The 18849-nt window shown below is 36.3% G+C and overlaps 1 protein-coding gene across 7 annotated transcripts in view; it reads right to left on the bottom strand.

The window, feature by feature from the left end:
• Positions 1 to 18849, bottom strand: part of pcdh15b (protocadherin-related 15b) — a 191608-nt gene that overhangs the window by 79156 nt on the left and 93603 nt on the right. For all 7 annotated transcript variants that reach the window (XM_079596487.1, XM_079596484.1, XM_079596488.1 and 4 more), the window contains 4 exons: positions 16434 to 16566; positions 14997 to 15076; positions 9724 to 9817; positions 4027 to 4155 (listed from right to left, as the gene is read on the bottom strand). In XM_079596487.1, the coding sequence (XP_079452613.1) occupies positions 4027 to 4155; positions 9724 to 9817; positions 14997 to 15076; positions 16434 to 16566 (436 nt within the window). The remainder of the gene's footprint in view (positions 1 to 4026; positions 4156 to 9723; positions 9818 to 14996; positions 15077 to 16433; positions 16567 to 18849) is intronic.

Here is an 18849-nt window from a genome sequence, read left to right as displayed (position 1 = left end):
TCAACTTGTCAAGAAGTGAACAATTAGGAAAAGCACTGGCGCTGTGCCATGATGGTATTACGCCTGTGACAGTAGAAAAGAGTAGAGATTTCGCTAAACGCTTTATACAGCAGTATAAATATTGCCGTGGATATCAGAGGGTGGGACTACTTTGTGTTAAAAAGGGTGAATTGGTGAATTGGGATGTGGCCCAATTCAAGATGTGAATGTGAGTTCAGTGATTGAGAAGCAAACAAATAAAAAATTTCGGTGACACTTTATAATAACGTTCAGTTGTAAGTCATTTATTAAAAGTGGTTAGTTAATGATGGACTTATCATTTACAAAACATTCATAAATGATTAGCAAGTGATACACTAACATTACATGCATGTTTTGTAAATTCCTTTACAAGTAATTTACAAGTGATTAGTAAATGATTAACTAATTATTCATGAAACATCACTATGCGTTCATAAATGATTAATACGTGATATATTAATTATTTTATGTATGTTTTGTAGATTCAGTTAGTTAATCATTAACTAATCAATTGTCAATGACTTATAACTGAATCTACAAAACATAAATCAAATAATGAACATATTACTTATTAATCATTTATGAGCGCATAGTGATGTTTAATAAAGAATTAGTTAATAGTTTACTAATCACTTGTAAATGACTTGTAAAATCATTTACAAAACATACATAAAATGTTAGCATATCACTTTCTAATCATTTATGAATGTTTTGTAAATGATTAGTTCATCATTAACTAACTACTTATTAATGACTTACAACTAAACGTTATTATAAAGTGTTACCCATGAGGTAAAAATTAGCAATACATTTGTTACAATATTTATTAATCTTTCTTAATGTTAGTTAATCATAATACAGCTGTTCATTGAGTCCACGGTGCATTAACTAATGTTACCAAATGCAACTTTTGATTTGAATAATGTATTAGTAAATGTTGAAATTAATATGAACTGAGAAGTATTGTTCATTCTTAGTTCATGTTAACTAATGAACTATTGTAAAGTGTACAGTTGTTCTGTGGGCTGCACAATGCGTCCGATTCACAAACAAACGCTCCTAATGAGCTGATACTTTCCAGAATATTAAAAAACAACAGTATCAATATCCAGCCTGTTTTATAACATTAGCTTCACTGTTGTGTCTCTCTTTATTTATGTATGATATGAAGCTGTTTCAGCACTGCTCCCAGACTTATTCATAACATTTATGCATAGGCCTAATCTTATTTTGGTTTTGCATTCAAATCAAGTCACAAATAAAATAGAAAATAATCAAAAATGAGTATCATTTACAAACCATTTACTTAACTGGATTATCCAAAAATGAACTTTAACACAAAGTTATTTAAAATATAAACTATTCTATTTAATTCCAGCCACCATTACCATCAAATCAAATAACACAGAATGATTTTGTGCTTATTCCTAGACAGCAGCAATCAAGCCCTGGGACATGGTGCCCGTCCATCTTATGAGGTGCAATGTATATTTATCAGACACAAAGTAGAAATGTTTAAGGAACGCTCTGCTAATAAACAGTCTGCCAGCATTAGCCTGTGATTATTTTGATGACAAAGTGCGGCTCTATTAATCTAGACCACTAATTACAAGTCTCGCAGCTTAACAGAGCCCAACAAAGCTGCTCATTACAGGACGTCCCCGAAGGTAACAAATTATTTAAATTACATTTCTTTAATTGGAAAATCATAAACAGTGGAGCGGGCAGGGACTTTGGCGGATAGGCTGCGGGTGTATGCCAGCTGGGCGATGGGAAAAGAGTGAGATGAGGGCTCAAGAGGGCAGAGGAAGACACTCCAGCTGCTGGCGTCAGGCCCAAAGCCCAGCAGGCACTGATTAACACCGCGGAAGGGATTGCAATACTCGCATACCGGACAAAAGAACATTCATGATCTGCGCACATAACTATGACAGAGCAAGCACATGATTTGAGATTTTAAGTCTGTAACGCAAATGTGAACCACCAACACTGCCCAAGTAAAAAAAAAAACAAAAAAAAAAATGAAAAAGAACATCACCGTGAGTATATTGGGGCTTTTAATCTTAAGTACATGTAAAAGAAACAGTGATGATTGAAACAAATGGCACTTATGAGCAGATTATTTTCAATGAATCGGTCAATATGATTATGATATGATATATGTCAACATGATTATGGTCAATATGATATGATTCACAAACCACTCAAACCGATGATTTACAGTCATACTCACTGTGTTGCTCAATATTTAGGATCAGGCCACATCTTAAGGCAAGATATTACAGGCAAAATATTGTTTTTTTCGTGCACTGAGCCAGAAATATCAACTTCAGCAGCATTAACATACGGCAAACTTTCCAGTTTCCTAAAAACTCTAATACGTCAACAAAGTGAAACAAGCATTTTGAACCTTTACCCAATGTTCAGATTTCTGTTTATGAAATGTATGCACATTAGTGAGCATTTAATTAGATAATGCCTCATTTGCATATTTAAACATAACATTTCAGAAATACAAAACAGGCGTCTTAATGTACTGTAATTAATCAACTGGATAAAGTATGGTTAAACCTATTAGTTACAATTAAATGTCTTGCCTTAATGTGCGGACACATTTACCAACAATTTTTTTGCGGGCAAAATCCAGTCACTTTAATAAGAACCATGCGAACAGGATTTTGTTATCAGGACATTGACCAAAAGAAACCTCCTTGGTTAGAAAGTGACTTCTGAGTGAGCTGTGCTTTATATACTGCTACACTGTTCACAATGGACAATGTGTTTTTGTCAGCAAACGTTCACAGAAATGTTGCTAAAGTGACGGCACCTTGAGTCTGCAGAAAGATCCACAAATCTCAACAGAACTACAATGCTACCATTCATAAAGTTGTACACATTTGTTCATTATTTTGGTTCAGATCCCCAGTTTAGTATTCTCTTCTCTATTTAACACTTTTAACCCATAAACCAGTGTCGTCTTAAGCCATTTAATAACTTTTTGTGAAATGTACATAATTATTCACTAAAACATCTTTTAGGTTTGTTTATGAGATAATTAGTGCAGTTCAATTCAACGTTAAACATGATTGAAAGTTTGGTTTTGTAAACTGGATAAACTGATTAATTGAAAAGATCTGACAGAAAAGATTCAATATTGATTCATACCTTGTCAATGAATCAATTGTTCACAAAACCAGTCTTAAAGAACCGAGAACCAGATCAAATTAAAGGATGACTTTTCCAACGTGATTACGTAATGCGTGAAGTCGTGGATGGCACCGCAGAGCTAGTGCGAGACGCGTTTTTGTGGTTAAAAAGTATATATATATTTTTTTTAAAAAAGAAAATGACTGATCCTTCCGTTAGATAAGACCTTATTCCTCGGCTGGGATCGCGTAGAGCCCTTTGAAGCTGCATTGAAATGCATTTGGACCTTCAACCCATTGGTCCCCATTGAAGCTAGTACACTATATTCCTCAAAAACCTTAATTTATTTTCGACCGAAGAAAGGAAGACATGAACATCTTGAATGACATGGGGGTGAGAAAATAATCATGCTATTGAATTCTGAAGTGAACTAATCCTTTAACAAGTTCAACTCACTAATTCAGTCTGGTATTAGCAGTTCTCAGTTAACAGCTCCATGGAGGTGATGACTCCAAATAACAAATACTGGTCTGTTTCTCAAAAAAAAAAAAAAAAAAAAAAAAAAACACATTAAAAATTCGGAATATTCTATATAACAGGTGTAAAAGATGATTTTGCCATTTAGTTTTTCCTTTTGGAGAACAAGAGGGTGAAAAACAAATCACTTCTGGGTGAAGATACTCCTTTAAAACCACTATAAGATATAATACATAAGGAAGTTAAACTCTGAAAAGTAAACTTATCGAGATTCATGATTTCCATCTGTGTTGACTCCAGTGGGCAAAAAAACAGCTGCAGAGCAAATATTATAGAGATCAAACAGCGAGGAGAACAAGTATAAAGAATTTTGAACCTTACCTTTACTTGACCCACAAAAGCATTGGCCTCTTCCTCTTGAACTGTGAGATTACGGGGCAGCAGAGGATCGAACTCAGGGTCATTATCATTGACATCAGTCACCACTATATTCACAGTAGCAGTCGAGGTCTGAAAACAAGAACCTTCAGGTTACTTCAATCGTTACATGGACGCCTCGAAATAAAAAACGTCCACAGTTTCAGTCAGTAATCTGACGACATCAACAAATCTGAAATTCAAACCTTGTGTGCCTTTGTTACTGTCTGGTAACAGACAGTGTTGGCTTTCAAATTATCCATATCCCCTGATTAATTTTGCAAAGAACTTGCAAAATTGCTAACATATTTGCATTCATCATCAAGCTATGAATGAGGTCTAATGAAAAATATCCACAGCTGTTGAGCAGATTAGTGTTTCAGAGTATAGATCGCCTCAACAAATTGATGGATGCAACCAAATTAACAGGCTGGCACGGAGAATTCCGTCTACTCAGTAACAACAATTAACTGTCTTCATTTCCGATACTTCACAAAGTGTCTCATTTTGAAAGATGAGTAATGGAAACATAACACTGAAACATTCATGCATGCACAGCAAACATATAATTAACATGCATCTACTATTACTTATTAAACTTGTATAATGCCATAATCCAAAATATCCTAAAACGGTCTAATTTTTCATTTCTCATTTATTCTATAGATAATTACTTGCTTCTTTCTTTTGATTTTGGAGAGAAATTAAAGCCCATTAATTATGTTATCGACAGAAATAAATGGTCCAATGGTCAATTAACTCATGTTGGCATTTATAACCAGATGCAAGTTGTCCTAGTGGTTATGAAAGCAAAGTTTGGCATGTGTTTTCTTCTTTCACAGTCAAAAAGTTAAATAAATAAATAAATACATAAATTGAGGACTTTGACTTAACTCAAGTTATTTGCAGTAGACTTTAAATTGTATTATTTGTGTGTGTGGTTATTTTCTGAATACAAATGTTTTTTTAGTTTGTTTGGAGGTCAGGTTGTGTAGTGTCTCTTCAGCTGGCTAGGTTGGAAGCGGCAGTCAATTCAAATTAGAGCTGCATAGTCTACAGGGCGAACGTTGTTTCTGAGAACATTTCATTCAAATGATTGCTTTTCCTCCTACATAGTCTTCTAGGCGCTCTTACCAGACTACACAAATGAGAATTACATAATAAATCAAACTAAACAAATAATACTGCAAAAAATGTGTTGTGTGAACCAACAAATGAGTAAATGAATAAACAAACAAACATAAATAAATAAATGAGCAAGTGAGTCAGCCAGGCCTTTTAGAACAGGTTGCACAAACATACAAACAAACAAACAAACGAACGAACAAGCGAGTCAGACAAACAGATCAGCAGTGTATCGTTACGATCAGTAGCATTAAAAACGTGTTGCTTCAAAAGTGTATTTTTGACATTTCTTTAAATTGAATGACAGCTGGTCACTAGTGCAAAAATAGATTTGTAATAGTGTCTTAAAATGCTAAATACTATTTGGGGACACTGTGTGTACAAGCAGCCTGACATACTCCATCACTAGAAATAAATCATTCAAACAATTAGAAGGAAAACAGTCCAAAACCTAGCAGACTCAAAACAATGAAGTAAGGAAGTTTACCCCTGACAACATTGTTTAGTGTCTTCTCGGATCATTCTGCATCCATTTATGTCAAGTCGGAGTCAATTTTGTTACTGTAATGAAACATGGGAGAGAAATCCCAGACGGGCGAGCGAGGAAACCAATATTCCATTAATTAGCAGATTTTTTTTTTCTTCCTTCCCTGCTGCTTGGACTTATATGTTAAAGGTTTAAATGCTGGAGTATTTGGCAGATTGGCCCTGTAAATCTTTCATGTGCCGGCAATAAAGCCTGCTGACTTTGCACTACGCTGTGGGGGTAACATAAGGTAAACGGATCTGGAGTTGAGGAAAAATGCACACAAGGTGCTTTCATTTGTCAACAAACACAGGTTCACATCTTGTGTTTAGGAACGGCAAGGATACGAGCTTGGAACAAACAAAAAAACAAACAGACAGACGGACGGATGGACGGATGGACAGAACGACAGATAGATAGATAGATAGATAGATAGATAGATAGATAGATAGATAGATAGATAGATAGATAGATAGATAGATAGATAGATAGATAGATAGATAGATAGATAGATAGATAGATAGATAGACAGACAAATAGATAGACAAATAGATAGACAAATAGATAGATGATATATGGATAGATAGATTGATGAACAGACAGACAGACAGACATACAGATAGATAGACAAATAGATAGATGATATATGGATAGATAGATTGATGGACAGACAGACGGACGGACGGACGGACGGACGGATGGATGGACAGATGATAGATGGAAGGACAGATAGATGATAGATAGATAGATAGATAGACAGACAGACAGACAGACGGATGGATGGACAGATGGACAGATGATAGATGGAAGGACAGATAGATGATAGACAGACAGACAGACAGACAGACAGACGGATGGACGGACGGACGGATGGATGGATGGACAGATGATAGATGGAAGGACAGACAGACAGATAGAGAGATAGATAGACAGACAGGATGGACGGACAGACAATTTTTTTATTCAGAATTTTGCTCATCCATGCAAAGAGAACAAGACAGACTTAATGCCAATAGTCAAATGTCTGTGAACACAAGACAGACGTCTGGCTGTGTCTGTTCCTCTATCACAGTTTGGGGATGAAAAAGTCTCTCTTGTGGACTTTGTTTCTGTGAATCTGTCTGGCTCAAATCTCCCCTTCTCCCTGAGCAAAACAAAGAGCAGCCCGAGTGACCTCAGCAGGCACAGAGGTCAAACGCTGAGCGTCGCCAAGGGCCCTTCGAAAGGGACCCATTTCCCCAACTCTCCTCATCAGAAAAAAGGACCATTTATTAAATTGGCTAATGACCAGGTGGTTTAGCAAAGGTCACTGAATTTGAAAAACCTCCCAAACCGCACCTGCTCCCCCAGCCTTATGTCTCAACTTCACCCTTGGCTCTTATCCGCGAGTGAAGCAGAAAGGTCACGGAGGGACACTCGTGGGTAAATGGGAAGATGGGAATGAAACCTGCTGCACTGTTTTCTCATCTTACTTTCATGAGCTAAGCACACAGGGACGTCTTTCTCAACAGGCCAGGGAAGAGGAGCGATCAAAGCTCGGAGAATTCTGCCAATTAAGATGTGCTTCGAATTATTCTAGGGGTTATTAAAGTACCGGAATCGCATTCATCTGTTTGTAAAGGCTACGCTGACGTGACGTGAAGGCAAAGACGTGCGAGTCTGGTGCAACATAATTCCCCCATCTGACAAACACCTTGACAGTTTGGATATATATGGACACCATTGTGCTTAAAGCCGGGTCTTTATGCACTTTCTTCCCGAGGAAGGCAAGTGATTATCCTTGAGTTTGGAGGTGAACACATCACATGTCCTTGAAGCGGGTTGTAAATCCAGGCATCTCTTTTATTGATGAATACTAAGTGAGATTTTCTCTGTTGGTTCATCCAGTAAGGGACATAGTCTCGGTGAGAGATTGGAGTGAAAGAAGGTGCTTCATAATTAAAAAGACCGTTCGGCTCATTTATCTCCATCATTACGGCATAATCACCCCATTGTAAGATGCACCTCATTTTCCTCTCTTTAGATCAATCTCTTTGAGCCCTTTGTGAGAGTGGAGAGCGCAGGAGAGTCACTGAGCGACTGCTAGGAAACTTACCCCATGAAAGGAAATCAAATACTTTTACAAAAGAACAAACAAACGAGCAATTGAACAATTGAACGAACAAACCGCAATCAGCGAGTGGCGGAATCATTTGTTTGATTGACTCGCGTTATTGACTGATTTGTTGCATAAATGAATCAATGTTAGACTTTTCTTTACTTTGATTCTGAATCTAAATGTTTTTCTATGTTCATAATTGCATTTATATAGGCATAAAAACAAACAAATCAAACACTTTGGCATGAAATGAATGAATGAATAAACAAACATCAATCAGTTTAATTGATTGAGTGACTGATTGACTGAATAAATGAAACAATGGAGGGTTTCTCTTCCTATTTCTTATGAACTTAATGCCACATATTTAAATTTCCACCATTGCGAATATACAGTACTGTGCACCGAAATTTTGGCAACTGAAAATTATCGACTGAAACTGCAATTTTTGGTTTCGGACTAAATGGTTTTGGAGGACCAAAATCATTGACCGAAACAATAACTTTTAATTGACGCTTCTTCAATGGCACATGACTGTCTATATATAAAAAGTCTTATGAGCAATTTAAATGTCTGTACAAACATGTTTTTATTTAAGCATGGATTGTTAAACAAATTTGATTAATTGATTATTAAACTTTATTTTTGTTTTCGGTTTTCATTTGAATAAAACCTTTAATATCGCTGGTGTTTCGGTAAAAATACACTTTGTTTCATCACTACATAGGGTACAACGGGGTTAAAGGCGCATTTGACTTTTAAATTTGTCTGATCCTTGACACCGATGGCGGGCAGCAGCGCAAAGTTGATTCTATGCTAATTTGATCTAATTTAATGTTAATGTTAACTTAATGTTTTTTTTTTTTAAATGTTATAGATTTATGTAGCAAATGAGAATCAATAAAATTAATGTCTATATTTTGAGACAACGGTCTTGTTACCGATTTTTAGTTTTGTTTAAGGAAGAATATATAAAAGTATGATAATTGGGGTAAAAAGCGTCCCTGCTGTCGGGGCGAAAGGCACAATCATTAATATGATAATAAATTGCTGGCTGACTTTTCCATTTGTTGACAAGACATGGTGTCACAATTTGGTCTTTTTTGGTTTGTTTCATGTCATGTTTCTGTGTCTTGTCATGTGATTCCCTGTTTGTCATGTGATCCTGCCATGTGTCTTGTCATTGGTTTATCGTCTGTTCATTGTTCATAGGTGTCCCTTGTCTTGTCATTAGTCTGTGTATTTAAGCCCTCATGTTTGCCATGTGTCTTTGTCAAGTATTGTTTCCCTGTAACCACTGTTAGTAAGTCTACGTTCATGTTCATGTCTTGATCTTGTTATGTTCGTAATAAACCGCACTTGGGTTCTCAATAAGCTTGCCTCCAGTGGATCCCATTACACATGGTTAGATTCAGATGGTAAATATCATCATATAATAAAAACATCATATTTATTTAGCTTTATACAATTATTATGGGATCTGATTCAATGTTTCAGAATATTAACTTTTTTTATGTTTTTGTTTCTGTATTTTAAAATGAATCTATTTTAATGACAGTCTATTTATAGAACAAAAATAAATTGGCTAATATATCGGCGCCACCCTAACTTATAAACTGTGTAATAACATTCATGCAGCCTATAATTCTATAATGCAGTCCAGATTTGTGGTACTAAAGATGACTGCACAATACTCCCAGCACTTCTTTATGATTGTTTCGAACTCTTGTGTCTGCACTTGTTTGCTTCAACATGATTGATCTTAGACTCTGCTTGACATGTTGTACTGCGTGTACATGTGATGTCTGTTTAAGCAGAAGTCTCGACCGCGATCTTCTGAACTGCATGCACACTCTACAGCAGCGTTTCGTCTTCAGTGGGGGTGTGATTGACTGACAGACTTCAGTCTTACCCCATCTGGTTTTCCATCGGAGGCCGTGACAGTAAGCGTGTAGTGATCCATGATCTCTCTATCCAGCGTCTTCGCCAGCAACAGTAGCCCAGACCTGAAAGCAAAGAGTGTGTTGTAAACCTGAGGACAAGTGGAACAAGGTTAAAAGTGTTAAAATTCACACCATGTGCTAAGAAAACAAAAACTGGAAAATGTCATACGCAGAACAGGCCACAGCCAAAATCCAGACAAAGTGAATCATTTTCGGCGGAAATTAGTTCATCAAATATAGTCTGGATGGAATTATGTGCTGCTGAATGACATGGCCAGCAAATATGTTCATTCCTTGCAAGACTCCTGCCACTGTGACAGGCTGAGGATTTTTTACGTGTGCCTGGGGACGATTAGGACTGAATTAATTGTCAGTCGACAGCAGCCATGAGTGAAACATTGTGGCCCATTCAAATGAGTTCTAGTACGCAGTGCGTTTATTCACACACTTACCTTTGTTTACATGGCAATGCAAGTTTAATTGAGAACTCGTAAAGCAGTGAGTGAGCCATACAACAAAACCTTAGATCGTGAAATTTGGGGGATTGTTTGGTGGCCGGGTTACTTTGATTATTCTTCGAATACCAATATAAACCAAATAAATAAATATATCTATAAATACATACTTTATGGTAGGCGTTATGGCATTTACGGCACTAATAAAGGTTATTAGTGCATTGAATTAAATTAAATGTTTGGGAAGTGGACATACTTTTTAATTGCGTTTTATTGATTTAATTTTTATTCAATGTCAAGCAAAAATTTATTTTTTGTGGTGTGATTATTTTTTTATTTTATTTTTTTAAATGAAAAATATGCATAGGGATTCACTGACAGGATTTTTTTAGGCCGATACCAATTTTTACAAACATTTATTGTCTGAATCTGATACCAATATTTGTCACTTGCTCTGTTATCAGAAGGTTTTTCATAAAAAAGGATAGAGTTTTGATCATGCTTTCATTTAGGAAAGTTCAAAAACGCATGCATTAAGTTATACCAGCAGGATATCATTAATCATTTTTAATGAACATTGATCTGATCCATTTGACATTCAGCTGGCCAAGAGAATTACATAAATACAAAAGAACAAAGACACATTTGAAACAAACAGTGCTTTTTAGGTAGATTTATTTATTCTTAACTGTATAAATTAAATACATATACATCCTTAATAAAAAGTTATTTAGTAAAGAGCATTTTTTCTAATTTTGTTTTTTATATCTATAGAGTTATACAAAATAAGAACTAATTTAGTATTTGTTTCATCACATTTTTATGCAATCGACTTATCATTTGATAAATAACTGCTGCCTTGTTTGACATAAAAAGTACACACACACACACCTAAAATAAAATATAACAGGCCTAATTTGTGCAGAAAATTTTGCTAATATTTCAGAACATTTAATGCCTTCTTAATTAGATTGTGAATGTTTAATGAATGAGATGCATTGCTGAAATACCATGTGCAAAATAACCAGAATTATTTAGTGAATCAAACAGTCAATCATTCTGTCTTGACGCAAACTGTCCCCTAAAACCCACAGAGGATCTGTAGAAAGGGTGGACACAACCGCAGACAGTCATGCGTTCTCCGAATGAAATAGGCACATTCAAAGTGGCATCTTTAAGTCTCCAGAGGACCTCATGTATATTCATCACACATTCACTAAAAGCAAAGTCTGCACGTCTAAAAAAGCATGCATGGATGGTGCACGTATGCTTTTAGACGTGCAGGCGATGTCCTACTGAACAGCATCAATTGGAATGATAACCAGAGAACACACGGTTATTATAGACTGCAGCTGCAAAGATAAACCAAACCAGACGAGCTGGTTATGGAAATGCATTTATATCTGTGGTTTTATGAATACCTAAAAGTGAACAGTATGATATTTATATATTGTCACAAGACTTGGAATTTGTTGTGAATTGTCATGATGTCGCCACAGACTAAAGAGGTCCTGAATAAAATGTTCTTCTAACCCCCTTTTTTTTTTAGTTAGTTGTATGAAAACATACTGTAACTCAAAACTTCCTCCTCAATTGAAACTAAAGTTAAAAACTAGACTTGTTTTTAAAGTTACTTTAGCAACTCTCTAACGTCAGGCAGAATACATTTGAATAAATGCACATAAATGCAAGAATAAATGCACATAAATGCAAGATACCCAACAGTCACACATAAATAATGACAGAAACTTGTCACATTGAAGTAAAATAAATATGACATGCCGGAACAACATTTACACTATGCCGGAAAATCTGCTATTCCTGGCTGTGTGTAGCACCTACAGCTCTGCATATCCTTCTGAGGAATCCCAACGTTTTCATTTTTAACAATGTCTATGATCATTTCAGTCATCTTGTAACAGTTTGAATGTAACATTTCAGTCCAGATTGTCTTATGAATGTAATTCAGTTTTGATTTATATGCTTTGGTGATCACGTTTGTACGGAGCTCTGAACATGACATGAAGGAGAGAAAAAAAGTAGGCTAAATCGTGTGCGCAATTTACTTATTCATTCCCTCGGTTTACGAAATTGTGCGCACGATATACTATTTCTTTCCCTTGATTTATAAATCGTGCGCACGTTTTACATTTTTTCTTGCATGTGCTGGGCTACGTACATTACTTGTAAGCAGCTTCTATTCACTTCTTCTGGTTTACACAGATCTTCTTCGCTTGTTTTTGGATCTAAGGATTCCATACTATTTAAGTATATTCGTAATAGCGCCACCTGCTGTATAACAGTGAAAACACAGATTGCTGAACAAACATGTCAATGGCGGGGAAGCGTTGTTTCTTAAATTAAACAAAATCTCGTCAATGGTAAGAAAATTGTTAAAGGGATACTTTAACCGCAGAAACCAAAAGCCGAATCCCAGACAATTCCAGACAGCGAATCCGACGCTCGTGGCCACCATAGACAGTATATAAAATGGACACAGCGACCCCATAGACTTCAATGGAGAAAAGTGAAGTCAATTAGAAGCACTCACTTCCTGATGGCTGGGCGAACTGCGCAGGCTCAAACTGAGCTTGACGACGTAGATGTGACGTGAGCAAACTGTCTGACAGCTGTAGGTCTTCTAGTAGCTGTCCCGAGAGAAATCTGAATCATACCCTTCCGAATCTCGCAGAGACGGAGAGCGTGAGCATTAGCTGTCCATGAGCTAGCAGCAGGAGCAACTTCATGACTCTCTATGGGCTTCTCCCTTGACTTTATCTGACTTTATGCCTTCACGTCCCCCCGATTGCTTGCGAGCTTCTCCGCCTGTCTATACGGTAATTTCTCGACTGAGCGACAGAGAGTCGCGTGGTTATGACGCAATCGTTAGCCTATTTTTACAAAAACGGCTTATACGGGGCCATAACGTAAGATACAAGGTAATGGAGCCTTTTATACATTGTCATGTTTCTTTAGAAATAAATAATGGACAAATGGAGTCTTTAAACGCCTCAGATGTAAAGTTATTCACTCAAAGTGACGTCAAAATGAATGTCAATGGAATGCTAACAGCAGGTGATGGCTTGTTAGCCAATGGCGGCCCCCGGGGGAAGCTTCCGTTTCCGGCTGATGGATTACCCCCTTGGGGGCGAAGAACAGCCACGGACGATGGAGGAAGCAGAGGCGGCCGGACAGCCGCTGCAGCAGAGGAGCGAGACCCGGGCAGACTCAGGAGGAAGAGCCCGGGCAGACTCGTCACGGAAAATTAACGATAAAACGGCAAATTTTTCAGTTTCGAGTCAATTGGTAGCCTTGCATCTTTCGATACTGGCCTCTGTAAACGGTAGGCGTGGCCTCCTAGGGCAGCGAAGCAAGTGCATTCTGGGAGTTGCTGTCTTTCATCCACATGAGCCAAACATACATTTGAAGAAGGCACCAACTCCTAAAACAATTTCACATTTCTACTACATACATGACCCAATTTAAATAGACATCCATCTTTCCAGCCGTGCAGTATAAAATGACAATAAAAAAAAATGATGCCAAAAACAATTATAATATTAGATGTGGACTTCAGGGAAGAAAATACAATTATTCTTTTTTATTATTATTTGTATTATTTTCAAGTGAGATATGATCATTTTAAGTTACAAAGACGACCCCCATGAAACAACATGCTTTTAAAAGCGTCTTAACCCCGAAGACACAAAGCTCGAAGATCTAATATATTGTGCTTTATGTAAAAGTTTTCAGACATATCTGTTTTCCAAAATAAACTAGGTGAGCCTAAGCTAAATTGAGAATATTTAAAATCCATCCAAAACTCTTACACCCCTCCCGCTTGAAAATCTATCACAGTCATTTTGAACTTTCCTGAATTATTCCACTTTTAAATTTCCATTTCGCTTACTTTATGAAAGGATAACCCCACACTTTCAACCCCATGAATGTGCTTTTTAAACATATACTTTATATTATCATATTCACCCTCCAGCCAGACTTTTCCAGACTCCACAGTTACACAATCCCCTCTAACAGACAGCTCTATCATAAACTCCGCGGGGAGCAGAAGGCATTGTGGGAAGGAGGAGAGGAAGGGAAGGGGCTGTAACCGTGAGAGATAAGCACAGGTAGTTCAAGAAATAAAGCCACATTAGTTCTGTTCTTCATCTGCTGCTTATTGACAGAACCGTAGCAGTTCATTAGAAGTGTATGCTTGCGATATCTTGCTTAAATAACTGGAGAACAGGATCAGAAACTTTGCTGCGGGCTATGATTGAAATACCCTTTGGTACCCTCCACACTACGGACTATAACATGCGTTACTAAATGCATTACTAAAGAAAGAGAGTGTGAGATATCAGCCACTATCCTCACCTAATGTTGTTTACTCGTTTTACTGAGTGCTAAATCAAATAAAATGCATCCGAGGATTTGCTCTAAAAACATTTAAGGACGATCGGTCCTTCACTGCAAGCAAAAGCTGAAACGTCTTAAGCTGCTATTTGAAATGGAGGATTTAATATTTTCATCGGTTCTTATTAATTATGCATCATGTTTGTGTCAGAATGTAATCTGCATCCAGTGCATACTAGGACGTGGCTAACCAAGACACAAATATTTCAAAGAGAATACGCTTTTGTTTCTCTGTATTTTTCTGTGTGAGTGCAAAGCAACATAAAGACAGTGCCTGTATCACAATTAAGACATCATTTTGTGCTTATTCAAAGCCAGAAACGATAGATTTTGGCAGAGCAGCCTTTTTCCGGCCTTTAACGCCAGCTTACGTTTGGGAGACTTCAAAGACGCTGTTTGGATCTCCTCTCAGGATGGTATATGTAATGGGATCTCTTTCACGGTCGGTTGCCTGCAAATGACAGAAAGCGCTTTTGTGTTAATTCAATTACGCTCAGAAAGACTCAACCTCCATACTTCGTCATCACGAAACCTCTGGCAGCTAAAAATAAAATATATGGGCATATACATATATATAACTCAGATGCCTAAATACAGTATATAGTTTGTTTTGCTGTCAGATATATAGATCTTTTTTTTTCAACATCAAGGTTTAGGTGAAAATGTATGTGGATATATTTATATAAGTGGTGAAAAGTTAGGAATAATTCATATTTTTTCATGTTTTAAAAGTGTGCTCACAAAAGCTGCAATTATTTGATGAAAAAAAGCAATACTGTTAAACATTCATTTTGTTTTAAAAATGTAATTTATTCCTGTGATGGCAAAGCTGGAATTTCAGCATCATTGCTCCAGTCTTCAGTGTCACATGATCATTAAAAAAAAGATTATTATAATATGCTGATCTGCTGCTCAAGAAACATATTTTTTAAATAAATAAATAAATATAATAAAATAAAATAAAATCTGCAAGGACACAATACGGTTCAGTATAGAGAATTGTAATGTTACAAAGTACTTACATTTGAAATAAATGCTGTTTTTTTTTTACTTTCTATTCATCAAAGAATCATGAACTAAAAATGTTTCACAAAAATATTCAGCAAAAACAAATAAAAAATCAACACCAGAAGAAACATTACTAATAATTGAACACCAATAATAATTATTCATAACTGAACAGCAAATCAGCATATTCAAATTATTTCTGAAGGGTCATGTGACACTGAAGACTAGAGCAATGATGCTGAAAATTCAGCTTTTCAACAATTTGAAATATATTCAAATATAAAACAGTTTAAATTGTAATAATAATTCACAATATTACTGTTTTGGTTGTATTTTTGATCAATTGAATGCAGCCTTGGTGAGCAGAAGAGACAAAAACATTTAAAAAAACATTATTATTACAACCTTTTGACAGATAGTGTATTCATTTGTATCTACAATATTAGTATTAATAATATTCAACACATTTTTTTAAAACAAGATCCTAATGAGAGTAGCCTTAAGAGATAGATCACCCAAAAATGAAAATTCAATAAGTTATCATTTATTCACCCTCAAGTTGTTCCAAACATGTTCTATTGCACACAAAATTATATTTTAAGAAAAAAATACTATGGAAGTCAATGGCTACCATCAACAGTTTGGTTACCAACATTATTTAAAATATCTTATTTTGTGTTCAGCAAAAGAAAGAAACTCATACAGGTTTGGTACAACATTGGTGAGCAAATGATGACAGAATTATTATTTTTTGGGTGAATGAATCCTTTAATCCCCAATGGAGCTGATGGGGAAGTCACCTGTATGTTGAGCAGTGTGGCTCCAGTCCTCATGGCCTCATTGATCTCCAGGCTGTATATGAGCTGAGGGAAACGGGGAGGGCTCTGGTTGTTGGGGGGCAGCACTTCGATATACACTGTAGTGATAGAATTTCTGAAGAATCAAAAGGAAAATAGTTTGTATTCCTTTATTAGACAAATGTATTAAGTGACTCACTCAAAGGTATGACATGATAACTTATGCTTCCAGTTACCAACTATGCCCGACCAGCCACAAAACAATCAGGAATGGAGTTTCAACATATCATTACCTGGAAATACCATGGCTTTGTTCCAAAATATAGTGATCTAATGAAATAGGCTCCATTGTAAGGCACCACAAACACTCATGTTGCACAAAATAGAGATTCTATAATGATGCTGCCTTCTGAGATAGCATCTTTTGGCCCAACTATAAGGCAAACAATTTACAGACAAGGGATGAAAGTATAAATAAATAGTATAAAAAAATAGCATAAGTCAGTCACTAATGCGCCACTTGAGCTGGCCTCCTTTATAGTCACTCCCCTAAACCTCACTCCCATCCGGGTCACGGCACCAATAGTACCCCTCCAGTACTAGCATTGTTCCAAGTGGGATTTGAACTGGTGTTTCTGACTTGTGAGGTGGGAGCACTAACAAGATGGATGCCAAAGACCGCAGTATCAGTTGCCAGTGTGCCTCTTGAGATCGGGGGAGTGAGGTTTACCAACTCTTACTATCTGGTCTCTGTTACATATACAGTACATGTATTTGTATAAGAGTTTTCTAATCTTTATGAATCCATCACAGAAATGTTTTTGACAAACTTTTATCCCTTGACTTCCATTGTAAGTACATTAGTGTAAACATTGTTTTCTTTTGGTTTTAGTTTTACGAACTGAAAGACGATTCAAACATACTTTCTGCAGTAATGAAGAGATGTAATCAGATTCTGTCGTTTGAGCAAATGCCGCATTTCCTGTATGGGCTCTGATATGGATTTTCTGTCTTTTGACAAAAGAAATCACCAAGCTTCCTCCCAGATCTGAACACTTTTAAGTCAAGCTAACAATAGCAGTCCAATTGCTTGGGTTGTTTTCTAGATGTTTAGTGAAAACCCAACCATGTATTGTCATTATTTTATGACACATTGTGTCAAGGCACTCGTCAAACGTGTGTGGAGCTGTGGTTGAAGCAAATTGGATTGGGGATAATTCTGTTTGGAAACTTTCCAATATGGTGGATTGGATGCCAGTGGTCTCATAAAATTGTAAAATGGGAAGATAAGAGATGGAAATAACTCTCTGGTTCTCACAAGCTCAATTGCCATCTGTCCAACACATATAATAGCACACCTGCTGCCTTTAACCATACACCTCTCTACACTATAAAAAAATTATATATATATATAATATAAATTTTAGATATAGTCTAAATTTAAGTTTCATATTTTTGACTTGTCCATCTGTTAGGATTACACAGTTTTTACATACGTTTTTACATAAAAAAGTATGTAAAAGTACATTTGTCATAAATTGTTATTTGTTAACAACTGTTCATTGTTAGTTCCTGATACCTCAATAATATTAACAGATACAACTTTTAAATTGTAATAATATATTAGAAAGTGTTAAAATTAACATTAAGTTAGATTATTATAGTTTGATAAGTTATACTATATGTAACGTTGCACCTACATGTCTACTAGCTCTCATTGAAGTGTTAGTAGAGTTTTAGCGGACTGATAGAATAAGTTGACATGAAGTTGCAAAGTTACTTATAGTCGGTAGAATGTCGGTTGGAGGACCATCAAAATAAAGTGTTAGCAGATATGAAGCAGAGAGTCTACTAATACTCTAATGGGAGTTAGTTGACATATAGTTGCAAAGCTACTTATAGTCAACAGAATGTTCAAAAAGGCACCATCAAAATAAAGTGTTGTCAATTCAAATACATAAATCTTAATTTTAGGCCTTGATAAATTGTACCTTGTTAAGTAGGAACGTAGTTCTAACTAAGTATAACTCTGTGGAGAAGAACTTCAAGTCTAGGATCTGTTGATTTGTTGTGTATATTAAAAGGCTCTTAAACTAGTTCCCGAACAGCAAAGCGAAACAATGCATTTCCTGAACTTCGCTTGCACTCGTTCTATTTCTGCTTCATTCCGCTGTATTGATCCAGCGGTCAGCGAGAATTACAGAGGTCAGCGGCTGGTATGAATTGGACAAGAGGGGAGGTAGCGGCAATTAGAGTGAAAAGCCCTTAATTTCCGCTCTTCCAAGTGTCAGATGGACAAGAGCACGGGCCTATATCGGCAGAGTGTTCTCAGAGATATTTCCGAAGCAAAATTTGTCACCATGTGGCATTGTATTAATCTAAAACTGGGCATGTGAGGTTGAGTCTTCTGTTAGAGAGT

Source organism: Phoxinus phoxinus, assembly GCF_949152265.1.
Source record: "Phoxinus phoxinus genome assembly, chromosome: 21".
Lineage (NCBI taxonomy): Eukaryota > Metazoa > Chordata > Actinopteri > Cypriniformes > Leuciscidae > Phoxinus > Phoxinus phoxinus.
This window is presented reverse-complemented; position numbering and strand designations above follow the sequence as displayed.